We start from the raw sequence: 24,613 nt of genomic DNA, 5'->3' as shown, positions 1-24,613 counted from the left end.
TTCTCCATACTTTCTTTAGCATTTATTGTATAAGTGAATGTTAATAGGCACATTTAAGTAGAAGGTACATCCCACAGCATTGAGCCTAAAGCTTAGTCTGCCTTTGAAGGTCAGCAAGAAAGTACTTCCATAACAAATTAAGGCCAGAAACAGCACCTAATTTATCCTGCAGATATAACAAAGACTTAATACTATGAACTATGACGTTTAAGTGCTTTATATTTATTTTAAAGTATTAATAATTGACTAGACGGAAAATTATTCTCTATACTAGAGAATAAAATGACAGCTTTTACAATTTATACCATGCAGTACAGGAAATCCACATTGTTTCAGCTGCTTCAAACAGTATTTGCCATACAAGTGAAAAAGGGTAGACTTAGATGTTTATTATTTGTAACAGTGTGTTAGAAAGCACAAACAAACAACATTCAAAATAAACAAGCTCCCAAAAATCTGAAGAAATGTTTAGATGACATGTTCATAGATTATACTATAGTTTCAATATACACATTATTGTTCCCCACAAGATGCTCCACTTCACTGGATTGCTGGAACATGATGAAAATTGAAGGTGCAAGAAAAGCACCACTCAAGCCATGTAAGCATTGGATGGGCATAACAGCAGTTTCCTGAAGTGTCTTCTGCAGTCTGACTATTTCTTACAGCCATATACTGTGGCAACACAAGAGGTGGGCTCCAACTACAAGCACTGTCAAGGCCAATTCAGTTATCTGGGGAGTTTCTGGAGCAATTCAAGGCATTCTTCCCAGTACTACCAGCCCACAGAACCCACTGTGCAGGACACAGCATTTTAAGAAACAATCATGCTGGGGCTAAAGCGTGATCTTGAAGTACATGGAATAAACAGTTCAAGACAAACTCCTTCAGAATGTCCAGTTCGAAGTTCATTCACACTTCACAGGCACACCAGCTTAAGAGAAACATTCATGTATACATAACACTTCAAAGCATACTGTTTTAATGTGTTCATTTGCTTTATGGTTAAAGTGGTGTAACATATCAGTAGCTTTGAAGAGTGTTCACGGGGCATGTTGAAACTAATCTCACAGTAAGATTTTAAGCCTACTTCACAGTTTAACAGTTGCCACCTTCAGTTTTCCTTCTCATTAAGAGGCAGTCTCTACAGCAGATCATCTTTTACAACTGTTCTGCTTACAATACAAACCATGCCAACACCTCCCCTAGAAAATGTACTCACAGTAACACTGCTCTGATGCATGTGGCATTGACACTTGATTGTAAGCTTCTCCCATAATATAAAATACCTTCTAGATCAAAAAGATTTAAAAGATATTGCACTGTTGTATTTTACTTTTGCCTCCCAATCTCATTCCAAGTATTTACAAAACTGTAAACAAGTTATTTTTAGACAGTTTTCAGTACTGTACACCTGTGTTCCAAGGAACTGGAATTCAGTGACACCTTCGTTAGAAATACAGTAGCCTAAGCACAGTGTAAATTCTGTCCAGCTGCCCTCTTCATACAGTAACCAACAGGCCACTCCTCCCACAATCACACCTTCAGCTTCCTCTTCTGATCAAAGTATGCATCAAATCTGGATAACGCATATTCCTGGAGAAATAAGGGATGTTCAGTACTCAATACAGTAAACACAGTTGAGTTTTCTTACTTGGGATGGGGAAGCCTAATGAAGGTATTAATTTTGTTACCTTCCTAATCCATCATATCAATGCATTAATTAGCTCTATTTGGAAAGGATAATCTTTCCAGAGGTGTTCTGAACTCTCCAAGTTCCCTCTAACACTATTAGCTCTAACACTATTAGCTGCTCCCAGCATGCCAGAAATAAAACAGGAACTAAAGTCATCAGCATTTCACTAAAAAGGATGGCTTCTGCAGCACTTCCTGCAGGATATTCAGTGTACCTGAAAGTTATATGCACTAAACATGTATCAAGAAATAGACTGATCCACTTCTCCAGTACATACAACAAGCTACCTAGCATTGGTATTGTTGTACACTGAATATTAACAGTCATTACACATGCATTTTGACTACTCGAATTCCAAATTCACTTACTGCATGCTAGTTTCCCTCCTGCATGGAATCTCTTATTGCAGAACAATACTTCACTGCAAGGCTTGATACATAAGGCTATAGTCTATGTAACAATGGGAAGAATTTCTGGAGTTTTTATGATCTTAAAGGTTCTTTATATTCTTAAAGAAAAAGCACAAACCAGTAACAAACTGATTTTAAAAACTTTTACTCCACTTAGGAGATAATAGTTGCTGGGAGGTGCCATTTCATGTACTTTGAATTATACATTCTTAGTTACATGAAGCTACAATTAAACAACTTACCAGGTAACCAAACTCAATGGATGAGATCTTTGCTTGGATAATAGACCACAGACCCCAGAAGAAGTGTGATGCAAGGGCAAACCTGAAATTACAAGGCTATGCTTATTGAAATACCCATGTAATCACAACACCTTATTTCAATATCTTGTTAGATTAGTATTTCCCAGTTTGGGGATGTCCACCTTTCCTTCAAGAATGACAATATAAAAATAATTCCATTTGCTTCCCCATGAAGTAGTGTTTTGTTTACTCCACTAATAGCATATACCATGTATCTATAGCTTAGAATGGACAGATTTTTCTTTACCACATATAAATAGCTTAGAATCTCTCTTGGTTGAAGTTTCTCCACCCAGTAATGTATACAAGCATAGGCATCACAGTGGAAGTTTCAAGATACAGTTGTGAAAGACAAGGTACCTGTTAACTTCTATGAACACATCTTCTTCTAGTTTGGACTTCTCTTCATTGCTCAGATTTTCAAAGCCATCATGGAATGCAGACAGGTAAGTGGAGATAAAATGAAGCTGGAAGGCAAATAAAGAATTACAACTCTTCATTTCAAGACATATTTGCTTCTTTCAGACCTAGGCACGCCTTCTAATAAGTTGTTATTTATTTTTCTCCAAACATCAACAGTGCTGACATTACCTTTAGGATTATGGTGGTTCCACTAACTGCTTGGAAGTCTAGTTTAAGAAAACCATAACATTAGGACAACAGATGATATTTTGCTACTACTAACTAATTTCACAGCTGCAGTCCACAACTACAGGCCTTTTTGTGGCGGACAGCTACATGGCACATAGTAAATATCCTATCCTGCATAGATATTATGTAGTTTCTATGATTTTTAAAGCAAAGGTAGTATAGGATTACAGAAAATATTATATTTAAGGAAGTCATGGAGGAAAGGTCTTGAGACAGAATAAGACCAAACAGCGTTGGAAAAAGAGTTAAGACTTGAAGACTGTCAACACTGGCAATTCATTAGTTATGTCTTACATGCCTACCTGTTGCTTCTTTGAAGGATATTTGAGAACGCTAGCTTTGAAGAACGGATACTTTTCGTATGTGTAATCATACATCCATTCACAGAAGTGATTCCCAATGTCAAATCCTCTGAAAGAGAAATAAAGACTAAGTGCCTCAACATTTGCATACCAGCAATCTGATTTTGCTTAACCAAGCCTAAAATCAGATTTTAAAGCATAAAGTTACTGCAGTTTTGCTAAATGAGGTAGAGAATTGATAACCACAAAACAACTTGTTTGCAAATTATTAAAAATCAATTAGTAAAGACAGGCAGTTAAGAATGAAAGCTACCAGCTCCATGAAAATACTAGACTTCGCTACCAAGATTTATACCAATGGAAACAGTTAAAATTCTTGAGTATGCATTACATCTCAGCATGACATGAAACACATCTCTAATGTTAGCATTATTGCAGGCAAAGCAGGCATACTCAAAGTATTTAACATATCCCACTTTTATATTATTGGAATTCAAGGTTCCATTATGTTCCAGCTATGCTGATGTTTAATGATCCCTATGACTCCACACACTTAGATTCTCCATAATCATAGTTATTAGATGACTGAGGTAAAAGCATTTTGTGTAACCATGTAGTGAAAAACCTAGGAGTACTCATTTGCACAGATGAGAACACTATTTGAAAGGACTGAAAATTGCAAAAGCAAATACATACACACACAATCTATCATTCTCCCCATCTCCACACTAGAAAGCAATTTTGACATGAAAGCAAGAAGCCATTTGTGCACAAACAAGCCTCCTAATCTAGACAAGCAAGGAGTTCCAATAACTTTGACTCTGCTGTATGACTATACTCAACTCCATTGGGACCATAACTGTTTTGAAAAGTTCCATTTGCTGTCCACCACTAATAGAGCAGAACACAATTCACTAGAATAGACAAATATTCAGCAGTGCAGCACTTGCTCTTGCTGTAGCATGTAGAAAGTAATACAACTTCCTGCTGAATAGAAAATAAGTGATTTACCGGTAATTATAGCTGCTGTATTCAAAGTCAATGAGCATCAGCTTTTGGTTTTCTGAGTTCTCTCTGCCTTCCAGAAGCAAGACATTACCTGAAAATTAAGATAATACAGAATATTCAATAAAGACACAGAAAAAAACCAACAAAATAGTACTTTATCTTCACGAACATTTTTTTCAGGTAATACCACTTATGCCTCACATCTACACAGAGGAATGACCAGAAAAGCCAAGCTGGACTGGCTGTACAGCACCTTACTGAGTTGAGATATACTCTACAAACCTTGTAAAGCTGAAAGCAAGAACTTTTTCTTCTGTCCAGGCACAGGTAGATTTGTTTTCCTAAGGGTCCTGCTTCTCCATTGTTTAGTTTGCAGCTAACTCAGGTGACAAAGTCAGCCTTATCAGCCCTGAATTGTTTCTTTCCAAAGCCTGAGATCTAAATTATGCAGTACCTCTCATGCCTGCATAGCACTATCACTGATAACACAACACATGGGACAGGAATTGCTTTTCAGCAGCCTGAAAGTCACAGACTGATCACTTTGCTATTCTTATGTAGCACAATCAGTACCTACAGAAAAGCTCAGCCTTTTCCTTTGTAACAGGGAGATTTCTTTATCTGTCTTTCAATTCATTTTGTCATCACAATTCATCTGAAAGACATCAAGTCTGTCTCTGTCAAGTGCCAACTAGCAAATAAATGTAAAGTAATTTCAGTTTTTCCAAGTTTGTCCCCTCTCCACAGGTACATCTGTTCTCCATGTCATACCCTTGCACCCTTATGCTGACTATCCTTATGTGCTTATTCTCTAGGACAATCCTCTTTCAGGCCAATTCCTCAGCCTTAGCTAACAAAGCCAGGACTCCTGAGAACAAAACAGCCCTGCATATGGCCCTAGTGTAACATCCTTCCAGCTCAGTCCAGCTTACTCACTGTAAAGGTGACCGGGAGCACAAACACAGCATACCCACCACCTTTTGCCTTTCCTCCTTTTCACCTCTTCAGAGGACTGGCTGAGAAAAACTTTAATTCCCTTCATGACTCCCAGAGAGAACACACACAAAAAAAGGTGGATAAGGTTTTCCTAGTGTTTCTTACCAGTACAAACTGAGAACTGCTGAGTCAAACTACTCCATTTTCACTAATTACTGTACTTTTTCACGATCTTTTAACAGGCCTGATGTATATCTGACCCTGATTACATATATTGCAGATAGCTAAGAAAGGTACAGTCTTAAAAGAAAACACCCAAGGCTCCCATCATTAACTAACCTGTACTAACAGAGTGTGTGTACATACCTGGCTTAATCCAGTTACGATATTAAATGTTCACCTAATCAGCCTGAAGGGTTGCTGAAGCCAATGCACTTTGCTTTGCAACTGCTGCACACTTGGGCGTACACAAGCTCCTGTTACAGGTCAGCTGCCAGGGCAGTACCTTGATAACATGAGCTACCTCTCAGAAAGCAAACAAGTGACCAGAAAATGCTTAATACTGCATTGTTCAACAAGGCCAAAATGTTAGCAGCTTACCTTCTTGACAGTCATTGTGGCAAAATACGACTGGTGATGAAGTAGCTTCAAGCATAGCTCTAGAAAAGAGCAATACAGGATCTTTTAAGTAACAGATCACTAAGGTCAGTTCCACTTACAAGTAAAGAATGGATTTTGCTGTAAGAATTTGAAGTGCTATTCATGTCTATCAAGACTATTTTCTCAATTAGAAGCCCAAGACCAGGACACTGAAGTTGGACTTCACTGATCAGCAAGTCAGATTAACAATTGATCGTTATCCATTTGTAGTCATGTGAGACTCAGATTGGTTACAGAACCAAAAATAACCTCCAACTTAAAGTAAAATGAATGTAAGGTATTACACTGTATAACATGTTTGAACAAGCATAAAAATTCATACCGAAGCTGTGCAAATAGGAAGACGGTGGTAGACAAAATAAGCCTACCTTAGATTTTTCATTTCCTGGGGGAGATTGTAACTGAGGAGTTTGTTCAGTTTGCAAATTTGGGATTCTCTGGTAAATCTAATCCTCAGCACTTGATTTAGATATCTGTTAAAAAATAGAGACAATAGTACAGCATTTGTGACAGTATATTAATCTTCTCATACTGAGATACCATTCAAATAAAAAATCAATAACTTTAAAAAAGAGTTATTGAAGAAAAACGCTATTATCCAAGGTAATTTAAGTTCCTCAAGTAACTATGAAACCGTTTCTAGGTACAGTGAGAGCTTGTGCTCTCAGGCATTGATAAAGAATTATCTACTTATCAAAATTACAACAGGTCAAGTATTTTGCATACTTTAAAGCAGTGTGTAACTTACTTTTCCATTGTTCCAAAAAGCCACTTAGGTTCTTTATTAAATGGCATTTTCATGCCATGAAATCTAGCCATCTTTTCAGCTATTTCAGCAGATATGTCAGGTAAGCTTAGTTCTTCAGTACTTAGTTTCCTGCTCTGTAATAAAAGATAGCATTCTTAAAATACAGTTAATTGATTAATTACAAAACTGATTAATTATGAACACTAGCATTAGTCTCTACACAGTTTAGTATAAAATACCAGCACAGTACTCAAGGAAAGCACTTTTCGTCCCAAATAAAATTACTGTATTTGGAAAAGCCAAGTTAGCTTGCCTAGCTTACATATGATTTAGTCAAGTCTCTTCTAGATCAAAACCTGAGGAATACCACATCTCACAGTAAGAATATCTTCTAAGCAGACTAAGTATAAATATTTAAGGACATCAAAAGCATCTGCTCTTGTTGCTGTTAAAGTGTTAGTCTATAGCTTCCAATGCTATATTTGGTATCTAACAGGCCTTTTACCTTCATTTATTAGTCCCTGCTACAGCTGAATAACTTTTAGGTATCCCTGGCAAGATCTATAGTTAGGCTCTTCAACACCCCCTAGAACTCCAACAAATTACAGCTAGCAATTACTGCTGGCTGCCAAGTATTCCCTTCCCAAATCCCTGCTTTTCTGGGCAGTCCAGAGACCTCTTTGTCATGATCAACTACCAGCAGACCACTAAATAATCATGACCAGGACTTACAGGGATGAATTCCTCGAGTCGCCCTTGTGGAAAGATTCCATATAGCTTTGGGCCAAGAGCTCTCTCTGCAAGAATGGCAAACATAACACTTTCCAGAACCATGGCTTCTGCTCCCTGCAAAGAAAAAATTACAGCATTAGTTAGTGCTTGCACAGAAATGAACTCAGGTGTGCTGCAAAATTAGATATCTTAGGGTTAGCTTTAGAAAGTTGAATCAACATTTTACCAACAAAAGTTTCTTGACTAATAACTTGTAGTTAGCACGGGAGCAATACAAATATTTTGCTTTCAAGTTTAAAGCAGGGGAGGAAAATCTGTATAACTTAACATGTACTATTGGTGGGCCAGGTCAAAGACAAACTATGCAAAAACCAAACCAGTCTCTCCTCCCTAACCTGTGGGAACTTTGCAAATTCATTTCCTGAAGGGGTTTATCCTACTGAAGCACAGCACAGGAACTATAAATATTATCAATATTAGCCTTGGCTACTTCAACACACTTTGGAACATTGCCTCACAAAAGGACACTAACTATGTAAATGAATGAATGACTGAACTAACCAGTTTTTTTATTTAGATTAATGACTTAGGATTTGTTTCTGTTAAGCACATTAAGTCTTGCCTCTCTTTTTATATATTTAAGAGAGAGTAATTTAAACTCCTGCTAATAAGCATGAGTGAATAAACATTCTTCCTTTTCTACCTCCAAACATGCTTCCAGTTTCATTATCTTTAATGTTTTCCTTACATCAATAAACTCAGTCCATAACAATCACAACCAGACAGCTTCTTAATATAAATGTTTAAAAATTAATAGAAATATTAAATATGTCTCAAAAATAGCTAAAAACCACTGAAGTATAGTTTATTAATGGGTTAGATTAGCTGTAAGTAAACACAGAAGCCACAGTATAAATCACTACTTCTAGCAATTGTATAAAGAAGAATCCAGCTGTACTTAGATCCTAGAAGTCCACTAAGACTCTGCCTACTTTTGAGCAACTCATCTCAAAGTCTGACCTATAAGACTTAATTTTGTGCTTTTAGGTCTTACGCTTTTTATACAGCTCTCAGATATTTCAAACTACAGAGCCATTTGTGTTACTGTAGTCACCGCAGTGTCAGACAGTAAATAACTCTTTCCTACACAAGTTCCACTCTTGACTATGCTCCAGGCAGTTTCACTCACAAATTATTTTTATTACTGGCCCACACATTATTCTGGAAATTCTAGCATTTAATACTGAAGTGTAGGAAAGGCTCATGTAACTATGTTCAGAGGCATTAGCTTCAATAAAAAGAGACCCATCAAGAATATTAATTGAGAATTTAAGACAACTTGCATATTAATGTATTGTATTACTGTCCTCCACTGTTTTGCTTATCTCAACTCCTTGAAGCAGAGCTAGTGCACCAAAAATACATACTTTTAATAATTTCACATTCCCTCATCACCACAGATCTGAACTTTTGAGTTCAGTTCTGAAGCCTAATGCCAAGCATCAAAAAGCACATCAGATACACGTTACTGAATGTCTGCTCCTTTATTAGCTTATATTGATAATTTGTCTGCGCCTTGTACAACATCAGGGTGTCTTAAAAGTCTGATTACAGCAATCCTGTTGGCTGTTCCCATTAGGATGTCAGTTCCTTGTTTTCACATCTTACTGAAAAACCAACTCACAATACTTGGATAACAGCAAGTGCCAAAGAAATGCTCTTCATGAAGATGCCCCTTTGTGCATCACAAGTAACAACCAGAAATAGTGATATTGCCAATTACTCAGTGCCCTCCTGGGTTACTTCTGCCACATATCTGTCTAGCCCTAGTCCTTTAAAACATGCTTAAAAGTTTAGGACCTTCACATAATCCACAGTGACACAACTGCAAGTTCATAAACTTCTGTGTCAGCACTGTTAACAAGGCTGGCTGGACCTCTCCATGAAAGACCTGCTTCAGTCTTAAAGTACAGGCAAATGTTACCTAAAAACAGCAGTATAAGAATATTCAAGTTTCAGTGCTCTGCTGCTTGACTCTCAAAAGAGAAAAAAGTTTAGAGCACGCAAATAACTTCCTCTGCTGTAACAGAATGGTCACTTGAGAATAAGTCCAACAACAGACAAATAATTTCACCTATGCATGTCAGTCAAAGGCTTCCTCATAATACCTGATGGACCTTTTACCAAGTTGCCACTCCATACACTACCGTCAAATATAGGCATGGAAATAAACTAAAAGGACCTTAGAAAATACTGTAGCATACTTCATACGGACACCGAACAAATCTAGGTCCACTGAATAAATCTTCAATTAAATGTTCACCTGATTACTCTTTTAAAGGATCAAGCATTGTAACTAAGTCAATTATGCATCTCTATACATTCAAATACTTCACAATACAATTATACTGCTAAGACAACAACCTGTTCTTTTAAACTCTGAAGCTCTCTCTCAATTTTAATCAGTTTCCAACAGATGAATGGTGAGCACTTGTGTTTAAAACAAGCTTCTGGAGAAGATTTGAACACTCACACTATTAAATGAATACTTAGAGCTGACTGTTGCATTTTAAAAATCTAAGAATTATTATAAACACTCTTCACAAGACTCTTCCAGTACATAACTCCCATTCAAGCAAGGAAAGATCAAAAGCCTTTCTATACTTCAGTTGGAACTGAAGCTTCTGCTTTATTTTTGCTTCCACAAAAAAGCTCACTATAAAATACACGAAATACTACTATTTTGAGGAAAATTATCCCTAACTATAGTAAAACCAAGATAAAACAATCCCCATTTCATCTCTCACAGTCGTCAAACATCAGGCAGCTCAGAACAGCTACAATGCTTTTGCTAGTGATCCAGAACATTACGGGATTACTCAGAGGTATTTTTACTCTCTCCAATGGATGACCATTACCTTCTCTGATCAAACCTATCTACTCAAGAAAATTAACAAACCTAACCTGACAGGAATTATTGAGTAAAATGATCTAACAGTGAAGTTCCAGCACCATGAGACCAACAGCAGAAAAAACAACCTACCAGCATAGAATTACTGTTTTCAGGCACCAAACAAAGACAATTTTGAAGTTCAAAGCCCTGCTTCCTGTACTGCACAGCTCCTATGAGCTGCTGGCACTAGGACAGTGGGGCTGCTTTCGATTTTTGTCTTAACACTTCAGAAACTGTTTTCAACTAGATTGAGGTAGGGGGAAAAAATTAAAAAATAAAATCAAGCCACCTCCATTTTCCACCTCTGAAGAAAACTGAGGAATCAAACCAGTACCTTTCAGTTCAGTCTTGGTTCAACTGATTGAAGCTGTTCCAGCAAACTTAACTGAAAGTTCAACAAGACTTCAAAAGCAGTCATTCAACAAAAAATTTAAAACCAGTTTCAGCTCTCTAGGAAAAAAAAAAAAAAATAACAAATGCTTGAACTGTTTCAGAGGGCATTCCCAGATGGCAGAATACATAAGGAGAGAAAAGCTGCACTTACCAAACAAGTAAAATGTATTTCTCCCTAATCACTACTAAAACCATCACAGAGCTGAAAAATGATAGTACATAACATGCAAAGCACCTGGCTAACATGCTGCAATGTTATCCCTTACTGAAAAAAACACTGCCATGGTAGAAATCTAGATTACCAAATTGTGTTCAGATTACTTTACAAAAAATTACACTCAGCAAAACATTATGCTGGATAAGCAGAAATTATTTCAAATGCAAGAACTTTGATTTTTGCAGAACACAGATGATACAAGCACAATGCTAATGAGAAAGACTTGATGTTCAAGAGGAAGTTCTCTCCAGCTCCATATACTTTCCTCAAAAGAGTTCATAAATGTATTATAAAATAGGGATTAGGTAAAGCAGAATACTGGTCTTTCCCTACTAAAGAAAGATGAGCCTAGTATTAGAAATAGCAGTACTCATATCAATGTTAGAAACAGTAAGAAACCATTTAGGGCACAGTTCAGGGGATATTTTTTGTTAAGGTGGAGTGCTTAAATCTTTACATGCTACGTACAGACACCCACATAATAGTGTTACTTCTATGAGCAAACAGATAATATTTTCTTCATTACTGTTTACAGTTTCTAAAAACACAGCCCAGACACCAGGTGGAGTAACTCCTGGTTTAGAACAAACAGGATCACCACATTTCTCTATCATCTAAAAAATTCTGTGAAATAAGCAAATTTAGTTACTCACCTGCCAGTCATTTTCCTTCTGAAACTGTACAGAATCTTCTTTATTAAAGGACCTCTATGAATGAGAAAAAGCAAACAATAAGAAGATGAAATTTAACATGATTAACCTGCAACCACCAGAACAAAAGGAGTAGAAGTGCCAGCTACAATTCACTAGATGTTTCAACACTGTCTTGATCTGTGACAGCTACAGCACTAGTATCCATCTGACCTCTGACCACCACACTAATTCAACAATTCCAAAAATCTTTCAAAAGGATGTGCCACTGAGACCAGACCACTCCTGTAATTAGCCTGAGAGCCAATTTTCAGGTATTTTATCATTTATCAGTATTTCAATGTATCATAAGTTTATAGAAACATTTTTAATTAACAGAAAATTAAGTCCCTCTGCATGACATCTGGGACTATATTCTTCTTGCAACTAAAGCATTTAAGAGATGCATTAGAGACTACATAAAAGCCTGAGAAGGACTATTGGAAGAGTTATGTTATGAAGCTTGCAAAGTACTTGCTTTTTTTCCCCTATTACCTTGTTTTCCAAATTTCTTGTCCCTAGAATTTTGTTATTCACATTTCTAGAATATATGTACAATGTACCACTTGGCTGTGCAAATCCAAGACTTATTTTTCAAATGAACTGCCCACATACACTAAAGATGTCTCAGTAAGAACTGCAGTATACTAGCAAAACTTCAATGAATTCCATTAATAATGTATTCTGTTAGGATTATTAATAGTCATTACAGAGCAGTTTCAGAGTATCAAACTATACCTTCAGCAACTAAACCCTCAATGGCACATGCTTTTAATAGAGCTACACATTCAAAATTCAAGATGTAATAGAAACCTTGTCCTTTAAAGGGCTTGAAGGTAAGGAGAAGAGAGAGCAAATATTTGCTTAGAGTTAGTTATAGTTTGTGGCTGCTATTTATGTTGCAATTCCACCGCTGACTGTTTAAACCAGACTAGCTGTAGAGGCCCATTAGGGTAGCCTGCATCTCCACCTTCTGAACAAAAACATTTGGTCCACAGAACTGTGTGCATACCTTTCTATTCCAAAGCTCTTACATGTCCAAAACAAGGGTGGAAATATGAACTTAATGGAACACAGTTAAGCAACACCAGCTGTTTTAAGTACAATACAACAAGCTAACAATTGCACAAGCTATGCAGTTATAGTATTTCAGAAGCTATAGAAGAAATACAATTAATATGAATCAATGGTCTTTCAGCAAGTACTTCCCATTGCATTATGCTAATAAGTTTAAAACAAGACAATATGAAAACTACTATTAGTTTATATTCCTTTCAAGGAAATTAATAAAGTCAAAACATATTCACTAAAGCTAAATGCATTAACTACTCAATAGTATTACAGTCATTTACAGAGGGCTTCTTTGAACAAGCATGTCCTACATTAATACCACTCTTGCATCTTACAGTTTTTTCTTGAACAGTCAGAAAGTTACTCACCATCCAGGAGTCTCTCCTGATTAATGGTGCTCTCAGAATGGTTCAGTTCATCAGAAGGTAAGCAGATAAGGCTTTTCCCTAGAACCTGAACTGGCATCCACTTTCCAGAAGTCATACTGTATAAAGGGCTATCCGGTTCTAAGAGTTCACCTCAAATTAGTGTTGGAGATAGCCTAATGGCATCTACTGTGCCATTAGAAAGAGACAGTTAGTGATGTGTACTGCAGAGTCATCAGAAAAGGAGACTTCTGTGGCATCCCTTCCTCTTTTCTGTTCCCTCAGCATGGAGCATTAGTGTCCAGAGGAGAATGAATACAAAGTAATTTGTGAATAATAACTGGCAAATATTAATGGAACTTTGAAGAGGATCAGTCTTCACAAGTGGCCATGTACTCAGCCTAGGATTAGGAAAGTCTCCAGTACATGTGGTCAAAGAAAGTAAGTAAGCAGGATACAATTTTATGTAGAAGAAGTTTAAGAGTTTAACAGATGTTAAAGCAGAAGGATTTGATTGTTTTCTGACTGCACAATCACCTATGAGAACAGTGGTTCAAAGTGAAACATCTCATACCATGCATGAGGTGTTTGATCTATATATTCAGCTCATATGTTCTTGGCTAAACCAATCAAAACGTCAGTATTTCCAAAAGCTCTAATAGCTCGCTCCAGCTTACATCCAGTTCTGCGACCCATTTACTTCAACAGCAATGAGTAGATTTTAATTACACAAATAATGATTGAATAACTGCTGGAGGTTTTCAATCTCTTTCCCTACATGAAAATATTAACTAGAAATGGACATGTGTTCTACATCTTTACAACTTTAAATAATTTGTTCAGTGCTTCTTTTATTGTGGGAAGGTATATTCTGAAAGCAGATTAAGAAAGCTCCCTACAATTTTAGTAAGGGATTACAGCTGTATGCAGAGAGACAACAAGTTAGAGTCTACTTGGTGATAATGTAAATTGATTTTAAGGCAGGAAGCTTCAGGTACAAGATGAAAGTCCTAGAATGGGAGACACTGCACATTATCTGATCTGTGATGAGAAGATGACCAGGTAGTATTTACACATCTGGCAGTTTAACACAGAAAATTAAGTTAGTTTTCTCCCTAATGCCTCAAATTTATTTGTCTTGTGGCTGGACAACGAGCTCTGACTCAGAAAGCACAGGTGATGCTTGGCAGGAGAATTCTGTATAGAGGACAAACTTGCAACTTCCTCCCCCCCCAAATAACCCTCTGCCCACAAATTTACATCTTAAATTATAAACTCATTTTCTGAGTTTACTCAGCTTTAGTAGTTTTCAAGACTTCAAAATGCTGCAGTACTTTGATTTAGACAAAACCCTAGGAATTCAAATACCAAGGAACTGCCTGAGAGATTAGAGGCAACCTATGAAGGAAAAGCTTTTCTAAATTCTAGAAGCTGTTGAAAGACATCGATTTGAACTTCAGGATACGGGAACATAGTTTTAGATTCAGCAACAGCTATTTCTGCTTCTAAGAATCTGCCATTGATTGCTGATCCTTGCCAGACCTGAAGGAACTAATTTGCTAGTCCTAGAATCCACAACATGAAGCCCTGAAAAAAGCCACAAAAACATCTCTAATCCTCCTTATTTCAAGTTACCATTCTCTTATGAGGGAGCAGAGGAAAGGAAGGGGCAGTACTTTGATATTTTGTTATTGCTGTAAACATTCAGATGCACAGACAGTAGCTGTTGCTACTTAAGTCTTATTTTTAAACAATGAAATCTAGTACTAAAGAAAATGAAAGCTGTAGAGAATGCTCCAACTTCAGAGATCTCATACTATACCGTGAATCGTGTCTGTCACCTGGAAACCAGAGTGCTCTAGGCACGATCGCATGGGCAAGCCTGCAGCAGAGAACACATGCATATACAACTAAAGTGGTACATTACCCCCAGAATACCCTTAACTCCACCCAACACAAATATATCCCCATAAGAGGTGCTTGGTTTCTTTCAAGCTGTCTGCCAGTGCCAGGGATTTGTAGTAACTCCATGCTACAAACAGACATGGACACCAACAACCACAGAAGACGTTGATAATTACAGGTACAAAGCAGTATGCATTTTATTTAGTTACAAAAACCAAAAGGCAGCAAGGCAGGTATGGAAAAAGATCTACCACAGAACTGTGGCAACCATGTATACTTATTTTGCATCTGCTCACATAGAAATTGAGAGAATAGAGAAGAACATCAGATATATTGGTTTGGTTTTCCTCATTCAAATGCAAGATTTTTTTTTTTGGCTGTTGCAAAGTGCCCCAGTAAATCAGAGTTCAAGGTTCTTTTGACACATGTAAAGGAACAGGAATTAGCCCCCAAGTTAGCTTTTGACAGGTGAACTTCAGAGAAATTCACCTTAACTTGAGCTTCTTGTTGTTGATGCTATCTCAGTGAAATCCTATCAGCTTTTGTAAGATGTGGGAAGTTTTTGTTGTTCTGAATTTAAGTAGAAACACTACAGTGATCTGCATATGAAATCCAGTCAAAGTCTGGATATTAAATGGCACATTGTTGAAAAAACTTTTGTTTCATTTGTTTTAACACTGATATAGCCAAACAGTTGAAGACATTTTGTCATGAGCAAATTTTACTTTCAATGCTCCCCTTTAAATTTAGCAACTAAGCTGGAGCAAGAATAACGGAAGCAAAGAAAGACATTTCCCTTTTTTCAATGTGAAACATATCTGCATTGTGCCTCAAACATTTGAGTTTTAATGTGGTTAGTACTTTACCCTGTCACAAGCACAAATACTTGTCTTAAAAAAAGTTCTACTCAAGGATATACTCAAGAGAAGTCCTTGATTTTTAAACATCCATGCCAGTGTAACTATTCATAACAATGGCTGAGCCAGCTCAGTTCAACTCCCCCCAGCTCCCCCCAAAAACAGTCATGCACACAAAAATTGGCTTAAACATATCAGCTATGACAGAGGAAGGCACAAAACCTTCCCTGTGTGGCAGCTTTAGCCAATTGGCATGGTTTATATTGGATGAGTTTCATGTACTGACATTTGTGTCTTCCAAGATTCATAATAAGCAAACTGGGGCTACTTTCAAACTGCAAAAAAGGTGGCTCAAAGAACTATGGTGCCCTTATAATTCATTCTTTAGTAGCAGGTACCTGTTTTCCACTGCTATTCAAAATTTTAACATAAACTTATCTTCTGTCCATAGAACAATTTGGTGCATATTGCTATAGATATATAGTATTCACAGTAGAAGAATAATAACAGCTGATATAATTATTGTTTTGTTCTCCAATTTCAACAGAAAATAAAGTGGACAAGAGTTAAAACATGCTAAAAAGGCTCAAACAAACAAGTAGTAATTACTAATACCCAGTGGCAATTACAATTAAGTCATTGAGAACTGTGATTTTAGCATAAGGTCTCAAAAGTCAACTTACTTATACAGTATCCTTTAATTTCTATAGGGCAACATTACTAAAAATATCAAATTACTCCCTCTATAACAGGCTTGTCATAGAATTCTGCTTATGTCACCCAGAAATTTATAACAATCCTAAGTGAGGTTTTCAGAATACCCCAATAAAACAGTTTGCTTATATTTTAACTTACATTTAATGTACAGGGGCTGGAAGAGACAAATGTTTGTTGACAAAAATTGTGAACCTCAATGCAATCTGAAAGTTTTACCTTGGGACTTTCTCTGCTTACTTAACCTTTAGTGAACTGCACCAACAAGAGCAGTCTTTTCACTGCCACTATGGAAATAAAGGAAGTTAGACATCTCAAAAGATCCTTCAATGCTAAGAGTAGAAAGGTTAGAAAGTTATGACCACACTTTCAATTTTCAAACCAAATTAGTTCTGATTTTGGAACCCAAAATCTTATTTTGATTTTGTCAGTGGATAGAGGCACAGAAAAGGCAAGTTAAAAAAACCCTGAGGGAAAAGGAAGATGACCAAATGCTAGAGTCTTCTTTACTTTCCTTTGAAATATAAAGGAAAAGGCCACATGCCTTCAGAGCTCTTAGGCAACAGAAGTTCTACCACTACAGCAGTTTTACAGCCCATGTTCCTAATCAAGCCTTCTACATAAGTCAGCAATACCTTAAATCCATTAATAATTCTGGAAAAAAAAAAATCTCAGCATCAACCCCAGGAGTAATTTTGAAAACAAAGTTTCTCACCACCATTTTATTCACTTTCCTTTTAGGTTTTTTAGAGACTATTTAAGCTTCAATTAATGAACTTCTACACATTTGTTGTTTAACAGTTTAACTTTCCCAACATACATACAGTGGTGTAGCCAAGCATTTCATGCTATTTCAGACCACTGAAATATTTTACATATTTCTGGTGAAGTTTGCTACCACAGGAAAGTTAATATCTCACATTATGTAACAAAAGAACACTTTGAAGCCAATTGAAGCCAGTTAAATGACAGTATCCAATGAGATTTTTAATAGTAAGTTTGGTCAAGGCAGTAGAAACAGGAAGTATGGGCTGAAATTTCAGGAACAGTCATCTCCTGCAGACATTGCTTCAGTTAGTCAAAGTAAGTGACTGAGTACTGGAAAATATCAAACTAATGGATAAAATAACAGGCCCTCTAAGTCAAACAAACAATTGCCAACATCCAAACAATTTTATGAAGCTGCATTGTTTATAAGGTTAAACATTTGTTACGATTTTTTATTTACAATATCAACTGTCTAGCAGAGATGGTTAAGAGAAGATCTGCTCTACAGTCCCACAGCAACAGCCTGTAAACTTCACAAGAGATTACCTTTACAAAATACTCTTGATGTTAAACCTTACAATTTGAAGCAAATTTGCCAACCACTTCTCTTAAGGCTTTAAAATTTCAAGGCTATTTACATTTTACTAGCCAAAGTAACATTTGAAGAGTTTGACAAACATTTGATTAAGTTTCTATGCCAGCTAGGGGGCATATCACACATTTAGGAAAGCATGTTTCGGAATTAGATAGCTGTACAGTATTGATGTTTGTGCCTTATTTTTATTCCAACACTATAGATCAAACTTTCCAGCAACACCCATGAGATCTAATAAAATGCTTGAGCATTGTACAAGTTTGACAAAACCTTCAACTTTAATCTCTCAGATTGAGTCTTTCCAGGATAAAAATTGAGCAGTTTAGTCTCTTGCAATCTTGCTAGTTATGCCAAAGTCCTACATATTATACAGAAGCAAAATAACTTTTCTGAAACACCACAGCCCAAACTTAACACCATAAACAAAGCATTACTGATCAAACAGAGAGCAAGTGAGCCTTCAGCCGATACATGCCAGTCATGATCTCTATAGAAAGAAGTGTAAATTCTAGGCAGTAACAAATTAAAAAGAAAACTGCTTTAAGCTAGCAATCTACCCTACTACCACTAAAATACATTCTCAAAATGATAAAGCAGCACACACTTGCAGCATATCACAAATTAAAATCTCTAAACATATCAGAATTAAGCTACAGAAACTCACCCACTCCCAAGGCACTCTACATACTCACCATCTGCAGGATTGCACCATATAAGCGCAGGAGAACTTTCCGTGGTTCATCTGCAGCTGTCTCAATGGTATCAGGTAGTGAGCACTGAAACAGCATGTTGCTGAGGCCACCTCTATTAAGACAAAGGTACATTTATCAGCTAAGTTGGATAAGCATACACATTCAATTTGCTAAAAATTAGATGCACACTCATCATAGTTTTAGTATAATTAACTGATCTACTCTAACATGAAAAAGATCTTCCAACAGTACCAATAACTCACAGCATATAAGGCTTCAATTAAAAAAACTGATGGTGATAATACATTAAGCATTAAGCTACCAAGATACACTGATCCAAATTACAGGTCAAGCTATGAACAAACTGCAACAGGCAACTAAAATGCAATGTAGACTTCTGTTAATTATTTTCGGGACTTCTAGAAAGTGATGCTGAAACCTTGTCAGATGTACTTGGTTGCAGAAATAAGCAAGAAGACAGTAGAATAAGCTTAAAACCATGCAGTGAGTATAAAAACCTAAGTTTGAATTAAGAGCTGGTATAACTGGGTTGGCAGCTACAAAGATTTAACTTGAATACCTGAGCTACAGCATTGCAGGTGAAAATCTTACTTATGCTGTCATTCTTAGGGAGTAATTTTCAATTTTGAAATTTACAATTAAAGCAGTCCTTCAAATAAATCGTTCACGTATTTGTCAAAACTAAAGTCACACTCAAAATCTTACCAGGTAAAACACAAATTAGGGAGTCCTGTGCTTCAGTCTTTCGGAGGTTATACAAGCATGTTGTTTTTTCATATAGTTACTGTTTTACACTAGTGTTCTTACAAGGAAAAGTGACAGCATTTGTTTTCCACAGGTTTATTGAGTTAGACACTACTAGAGGAGTTAAGTTTCTCAATTTCTAGTAGCCCACTAAGAACACTGGTCTACTCAACCCATATATCCTTTGCTACATTGTCTTTCTGCATCCTCTTCATTATCAATATGTTCGTTATTAAGTTTTTAAATTTCTCTTCTGCAATAGATTTTCCCTATTACTTCTTCCTTTACTACAAGACAAAAGAGTACTGAAACTGTTGGTTTGCTTGCAAAACAGAAATGCAAATCAGCTCTACTGAAAAAACTTTTGTCTCATCATTAAAGAAAAAACTTTCAAAAGCAGACAATCCAAATATAATAGCTAGCAGTAAAGGGATGAGGCAGCACAGGTTTAAAAAATAAGCAGTTTTACTTATAGCATGCTACACAACATACTGCAGTAACTCTAGAATTCAAATAGTAGAAACTTTGTCATGTTGTGATTTCCTTTCCAAAGCAATGCAGTTTTTCATAACACCCAAAACATGAGTATTTAATATAACTTTGCAGTGAGCTTTGATTCTAGGAGTCTATGGCAAAACCAAAATGCAGTAGCTAAAATGCAGTTCTCAGTCCTAATCTGACACTCCTCTCCAGGTTTTCTCAAATTTTTTAGGTTCTCTTACAATGCAATGGGGAAGTAGTAGAGACTTTCTGGAGAAAAAGGCTGCCAAGAAGCAGAGTACCTGTGTACAGAGAAGAAGGACTGGCCTACATATCCAAAGTCAACAACAGGGAGGAAAAAAAATCTCCAGAAAATAGGGTAAAAAAGCAGCTGCACAATACACTCAAGTAAGAAGGCAGAAAAGAACCAGGTGGCTTGGCAGGCATCAAAAAAAAGATGCTTAGAGACAAGAGATATGAAGTAACTTTAAATCATGAAGGTGAACAGGTAGAAACAGACAGATGGAAAGGGTATCAAAAAGCAAACCCAGACTAGTCAGATGCAATACGTCTGGCTTCACTTAAACTATGCTAGACAGCTTTTTTTTTTTTTTAATAATTTGCCACCCTTTCTAAGCCTCTGACTTCATTGAAAATGTCAACACTTAAACAGAAGAACCAAACATATTGAAACCCACTTTACAAAAGATACCATACTAGAGCTCAAAATCCTGTAGGAATAGTTATGGTACTTGAGCACATGCTCAGTCTGCATACAGTGCATGAAAGCCTGGAAACTTTTTTATATCTCTCCAGTCAAATAGGAGTGTCCTACTGAGGCTGAAGTACATTAAACATAAGTTTCATTATAGTCTTATGCACTTAAGACTTCATAAGTTACCACTAATCAAGTAAATCCATACAGGAGTCTAATAAAAGGTATTGTTCTCCTGAAGGTCAGTAGACTCAGCAGCTTGTTTAAGGGTCAAAAGGGCATATATCACCCTTATACAAAGCTACCATTTAGTCTACTGCTGCAAATTACTTAAAGGTAAGCCCTTCCAAAATGGTCACCTATTTTCAAAGCTTCCCATTGCTTTCCCCAAATCACAGCCAGAGCAGTAGATGTGGCTATATACTTGCATTCTGATTAGATGCAAATCTATTTCTTTGCTCTTAATAATAACTGGACCTCTTCATATTACGACATCAAGTACCTAACATGCTGTTCACAAACACAATGTGCACTAAAGCCATCAAAACGGCAGCACTGGCAGGCACACTGGAGAACATACACAGAGCACTTGACTTTTGTGAAACTTGAATCAGCAAACCAATATGATGCTGCTTTCTCTATAGACAGGAATGGTGAAAAGACTTCTGCCAAAATAAATACAACGGCCAGTTAGCATGGTTTTACACATTCTTAAGTTTCAGCCCATTCCCTCTTCCTCCCAATCCAGAAATCATTAAGCCATTTTGAAGTGGTGTCTCAGAGGCAAAGTTTTCAACAAATGCAAGAATAACTGTGCTAAAACCTAAGGTTTTAGAAAATAAGTACCTATTTCAGCAGTGCACATTAATAAGGATGAAAACAGAATTAAGCAAGTCAGATTACAGACATATTATCAGACTAGTCTAGGAACACTATCAGTCTTCTAAACATTCTCTCCCTTCATAAACTTATTCTGATCAAGTGAGCAGAAATGATCTAAAACCACAAGTACTATCTTTCAATTACTTGCTCATTTTTAATAAAGCTTTTAAAATACATTTAGAAATTAGCATGATGAATTTGGGTTATACTTTTATATGCCAGAGCTTTGTCAACTGTTTATGGTTCGTATATCAGCAGAAGTAGAAACACAAGGAAAGCAAACTCAGGGCTCCAGGGGAGAAGCTAACAACCATAACCTTTAAAACTGTATGTGATTCTACATTTTATCAGAGAGAATGGTCAAGCAGTCTGTAAAAATGAAACTCTGAATTGACATCAGTTTAACTAGCATATGGGACTGATACAAAAAAAAAAAAGGCTATCTAATTCTGCAAAGAAGGCAAAGATTTTAAACACACTATACATGGCTACTAGAATATCCAACTTACATATTTCTGCTGCTAACATGCTGAGTCACAAGTACATGTTACTATATATGCTAAAAGATTATTCACAGCATCAATATATTGCTTTTACCTACTAACTTCTGAATTTCAGAACGGCCAGGGCCATGCCAGAAAAAGGTACTTCACACACACACACCCCCGCCCCCAGGAGAGAGCTCCGTAGCCGGTACAGCCGTTTCTACCAGATCTGTGACTTTTACCGTCAAAGTTGGGGGCCCCTCCCCTGTCTCAGGGTCGAGGCTCTACCGTCACTTCGCAGCGCCAACCACCTCGCGCCGCCACCCTCTCCTAGGCGGGGGGCGTGGTTGACGCAACGAACCCAGGGCCCTCCATCGCTCTCCGGGTGAGACTCTCCGAGCCGAGGCGGTGGTTGCAGCCGCAAATCTCCCACACCGGTGTGCGGAGCAGGGGCTACCCGCATCGCCCCAGAGTGAATGCGGGAGGCGGATGCACAGTCGCTTCCCATGCAGCAGCGAGTCTGCTCCCCCCCCAAACAAAAAACCCCCAAGTTTAAGAAGCGCCTTTTTTTTTTTTTTAAGTTAAAAAAAAAAAAAAAAAAAGGGAAACCCTGATCTCCCGCTCCTGAGGAAGCGGCGCGGACTCCCGGCGACCCGCCCCCCTCTTCCCAGGCACTAGCCACCACGCCCCCCCTTAGCACGGACCTGATGGGGTTGATGCGCAGCTGTTCCTCCCGCAGCTCCCGCCAGGCCCCAGGCAGGAACTCCTTACACCACAGATAAGCCTTGTGTCGCGTTCGGGGGTCGAGCGGCGGCTCCTCCTCAGGCGGTGGCAGCAGCAGCGCGGAAGGCAGGGTCATGGCGTCCCCGCCTACGCCCGCCACGACGGGGTCTTTCCCCTCGGGATCAGTGTGAGCCAGCGGCGAGGGTGGCTGCCCGGCGGCGGGAAGGACGACACCGCCCCCGCCAGAGGTGCGGCCGAGGAGCAGCCCAAGCGGGGAAGGGTCGGTCTCGCCGTTACAGAACTTGGTCTTCATAGTGCGAGGCGGGCGGGTTAGGGGAAGAAGGCCGTTAGGGCAATGAGCGGGTGGGGGGCAAGAGCTCGCTCACCTCGCGTGCACCCCTCCCTGTCGAACACCCGCGACGAGTAAACTGCGCGTGCTGTCCCAGCCTCCCCCTTTTATAGGCAGCTCGGCACGCGCGCCCGCTTGCCTCACGCTTTTTCCCTCTGTCCTGATTGGCTCCCGGCTTTCAGCTCCAGCCTGGAGAGGGGGTGGGGAGGCGGATAAGTTCCAAGCGAGCGGGAGGAGCGCGCGCGCGCTCCTTTTCCCCAAGCTGCTTGAGCGCCTGGTGATTGGTGCGCGAGGGAGTACGAGGCGCTAGCTCTCGCCGTTGTGGCCGCCCCTGTGCGCGAGAGGCGGGAGCACACCGATTGGCCGTTCCCCGGTTGTCCCGGTGACCGTCGCGCGCAGCTCGAGGTGGGGTGCGCAGCGCAAGGTGATCGCTCGCCGCTGGTTCCACAGCGGTGGTGCCGCGGCCGCCGGACCCGGGGTCGTGTGCCCTGCCCGGCCCGGCCCGTTAGATACCTTTGGGCCCCGCTTCCCCTTCCTGCTGTGCTCAGTCCTGTCCCCGCCGCCTCTGGGCGCCCCTCTGTGCCTGGTGCTCCTCTTCGGCCCGGCGGCCGCCACTCAGATCTGAGGAGGATTTAGCGGGGGAGGTTCGGGCCACAGCGGGAGCTCGATCGGGGTGGGCGATTGAGTCAAAGGTGAGCACTGAGGACAGCGGGAGGGACCAGGCCGGGGCAGAGAGCCGGTCACCACGCAATGCTGTGCGATGGAGTTGCCTTTGTCCCTTCTTTGGTTGGACCGTGTTAGTTGAGGTGGTGCTCCCTAGGCCTAGCTATGCTAGGGCTTAGTAACGTGCCGGTGTCAGTCACGCCTGTGACTTGCCTCAGAAACGTGTGAAATCTCTGTGCAGTACAAAGTGGGTTATACCAATCAACAATATGCTTATTTAAACTCTGCTCCTTAGGGAAAGTTACTGAGTCATGTGTGAAGGCTGATTCATGCCTATATGGTAAACTGTGCTCTTTTGGCTCAGGAGAAAATCATACCTGAACAGAAAGGTGAACTACAAGAAAAAAAATCTACATGCAATGCTTTACAGTTCAGTTTCTTTGTTAGTGTTGATAGTGCAAAGATGTTCTGTTAAAATAAATACCAGCACCTGCCTTCCAGTCCTTCATAGCACACAAGGAGTGTCAGAGCGGTGATGTTACAGTCAGCTGAAAGGCGCTGCAGCTTTCTTGCCCCCCCTCCTCACCGCTCCCCCCCCCCCCCGCAGGCTAATATGTTGTATCACCTTGCCATAAATGAGCAGTAAAGGAATAAATCACCTTTAAACCTTGGACTACCTTTGCACTTCCCTGACTTTTTTTCCTCCTTTGTCTGTTCTCCCTTCATGGTGTTTTACTGTATATAATGAAAGCTTGTGGGCTCTTTTAATAATAGCTGCCATAGTGGCAATCATTGTCAAAACTGGGTATTGCTGGGTTGCAAGGGACTTCCTGATATGCTGCTTCCCTCATCCCTCCCCACGCTATTTCACTACATGAGCTGCTCTC

At 38.9% G+C, this 24,613-nt stretch overlaps 1 protein-coding gene across 2 annotated transcripts; it reads right to left on the bottom strand.

Moving 5' to 3' along the window:
• Nucleotides 1–201: 201 nt before the first annotated feature.
• CHKA (choline kinase alpha) lies at nt 202–23,402 on the bottom strand. 2 transcript variants are annotated; one of them, XM_065065004.1, is made up of 12 exons: nt 22,696–23,402; nt 18,665–18,776; nt 11,662–11,715; nt 7,446–7,559; nt 6,714–6,847; nt 6,334–6,438; nt 5,906–5,964; nt 4,373–4,460; nt 3,362–3,470; nt 2,769–2,875; nt 2,349–2,430; nt 202–1,596 (listed from the first exon to the last, which is right to left on the bottom strand). In XM_065065004.1, the coding sequence occupies exons 1-12, from the start codon at nt 23,025–23,027 to the stop codon at nt 1,537–1,539; spliced, it is 1,356 nt and encodes a 451-aa protein (XP_064921076.1). In that variant the 5' UTR covers nt 23,028–23,402; the 3' UTR covers nt 202–1,536. The 2 variants fall into 2 exon arrangements, with proteins under 2 accessions (XP_064921076.1, XP_064921077.1); XM_065065005.1 differs by lacking the exon at nt 22,696–23,402 and adding an exon at nt 22,104–22,249.
• Nucleotides 23,403–24,613: the final 1,211 nt, after the last annotated feature.

The sequence above is a fragment of the Columba livia genome, chromosome 5 (genome assembly GCF_036013475.1).
Source record: "Columba livia isolate bColLiv1 breed racing homer chromosome 5, bColLiv1.pat.W.v2, whole genome shotgun sequence".
Lineage (NCBI taxonomy): Eukaryota > Metazoa > Chordata > Aves > Columbiformes > Columbidae > Columba > Columba livia.
This window is presented reverse-complemented; position numbering and strand designations above follow the sequence as displayed.

Coding starts and splice junctions, on each gene's coding strand:
- CHKA (XM_065065004.1), bottom strand. CDS start 23,027: ATGAAGACCAAGTTCTGTAACGGCGAGACCGACCCTTCCCCGCTTGGG. Junction 5,965..6,333: donor CAGGAAATGAAAAATCTAAG/GTAGGCTTATTT, acceptor GCTCTTTTCTAG/AGCTATGCTTGAAGCTACTT. Junction 2,876..3,361: donor ATCCTTCAAAGAAGCAACAG/GTAGGCATGTAA, acceptor TTTGCCTTCCAG/CTTCATTTTATCTCCACTTA.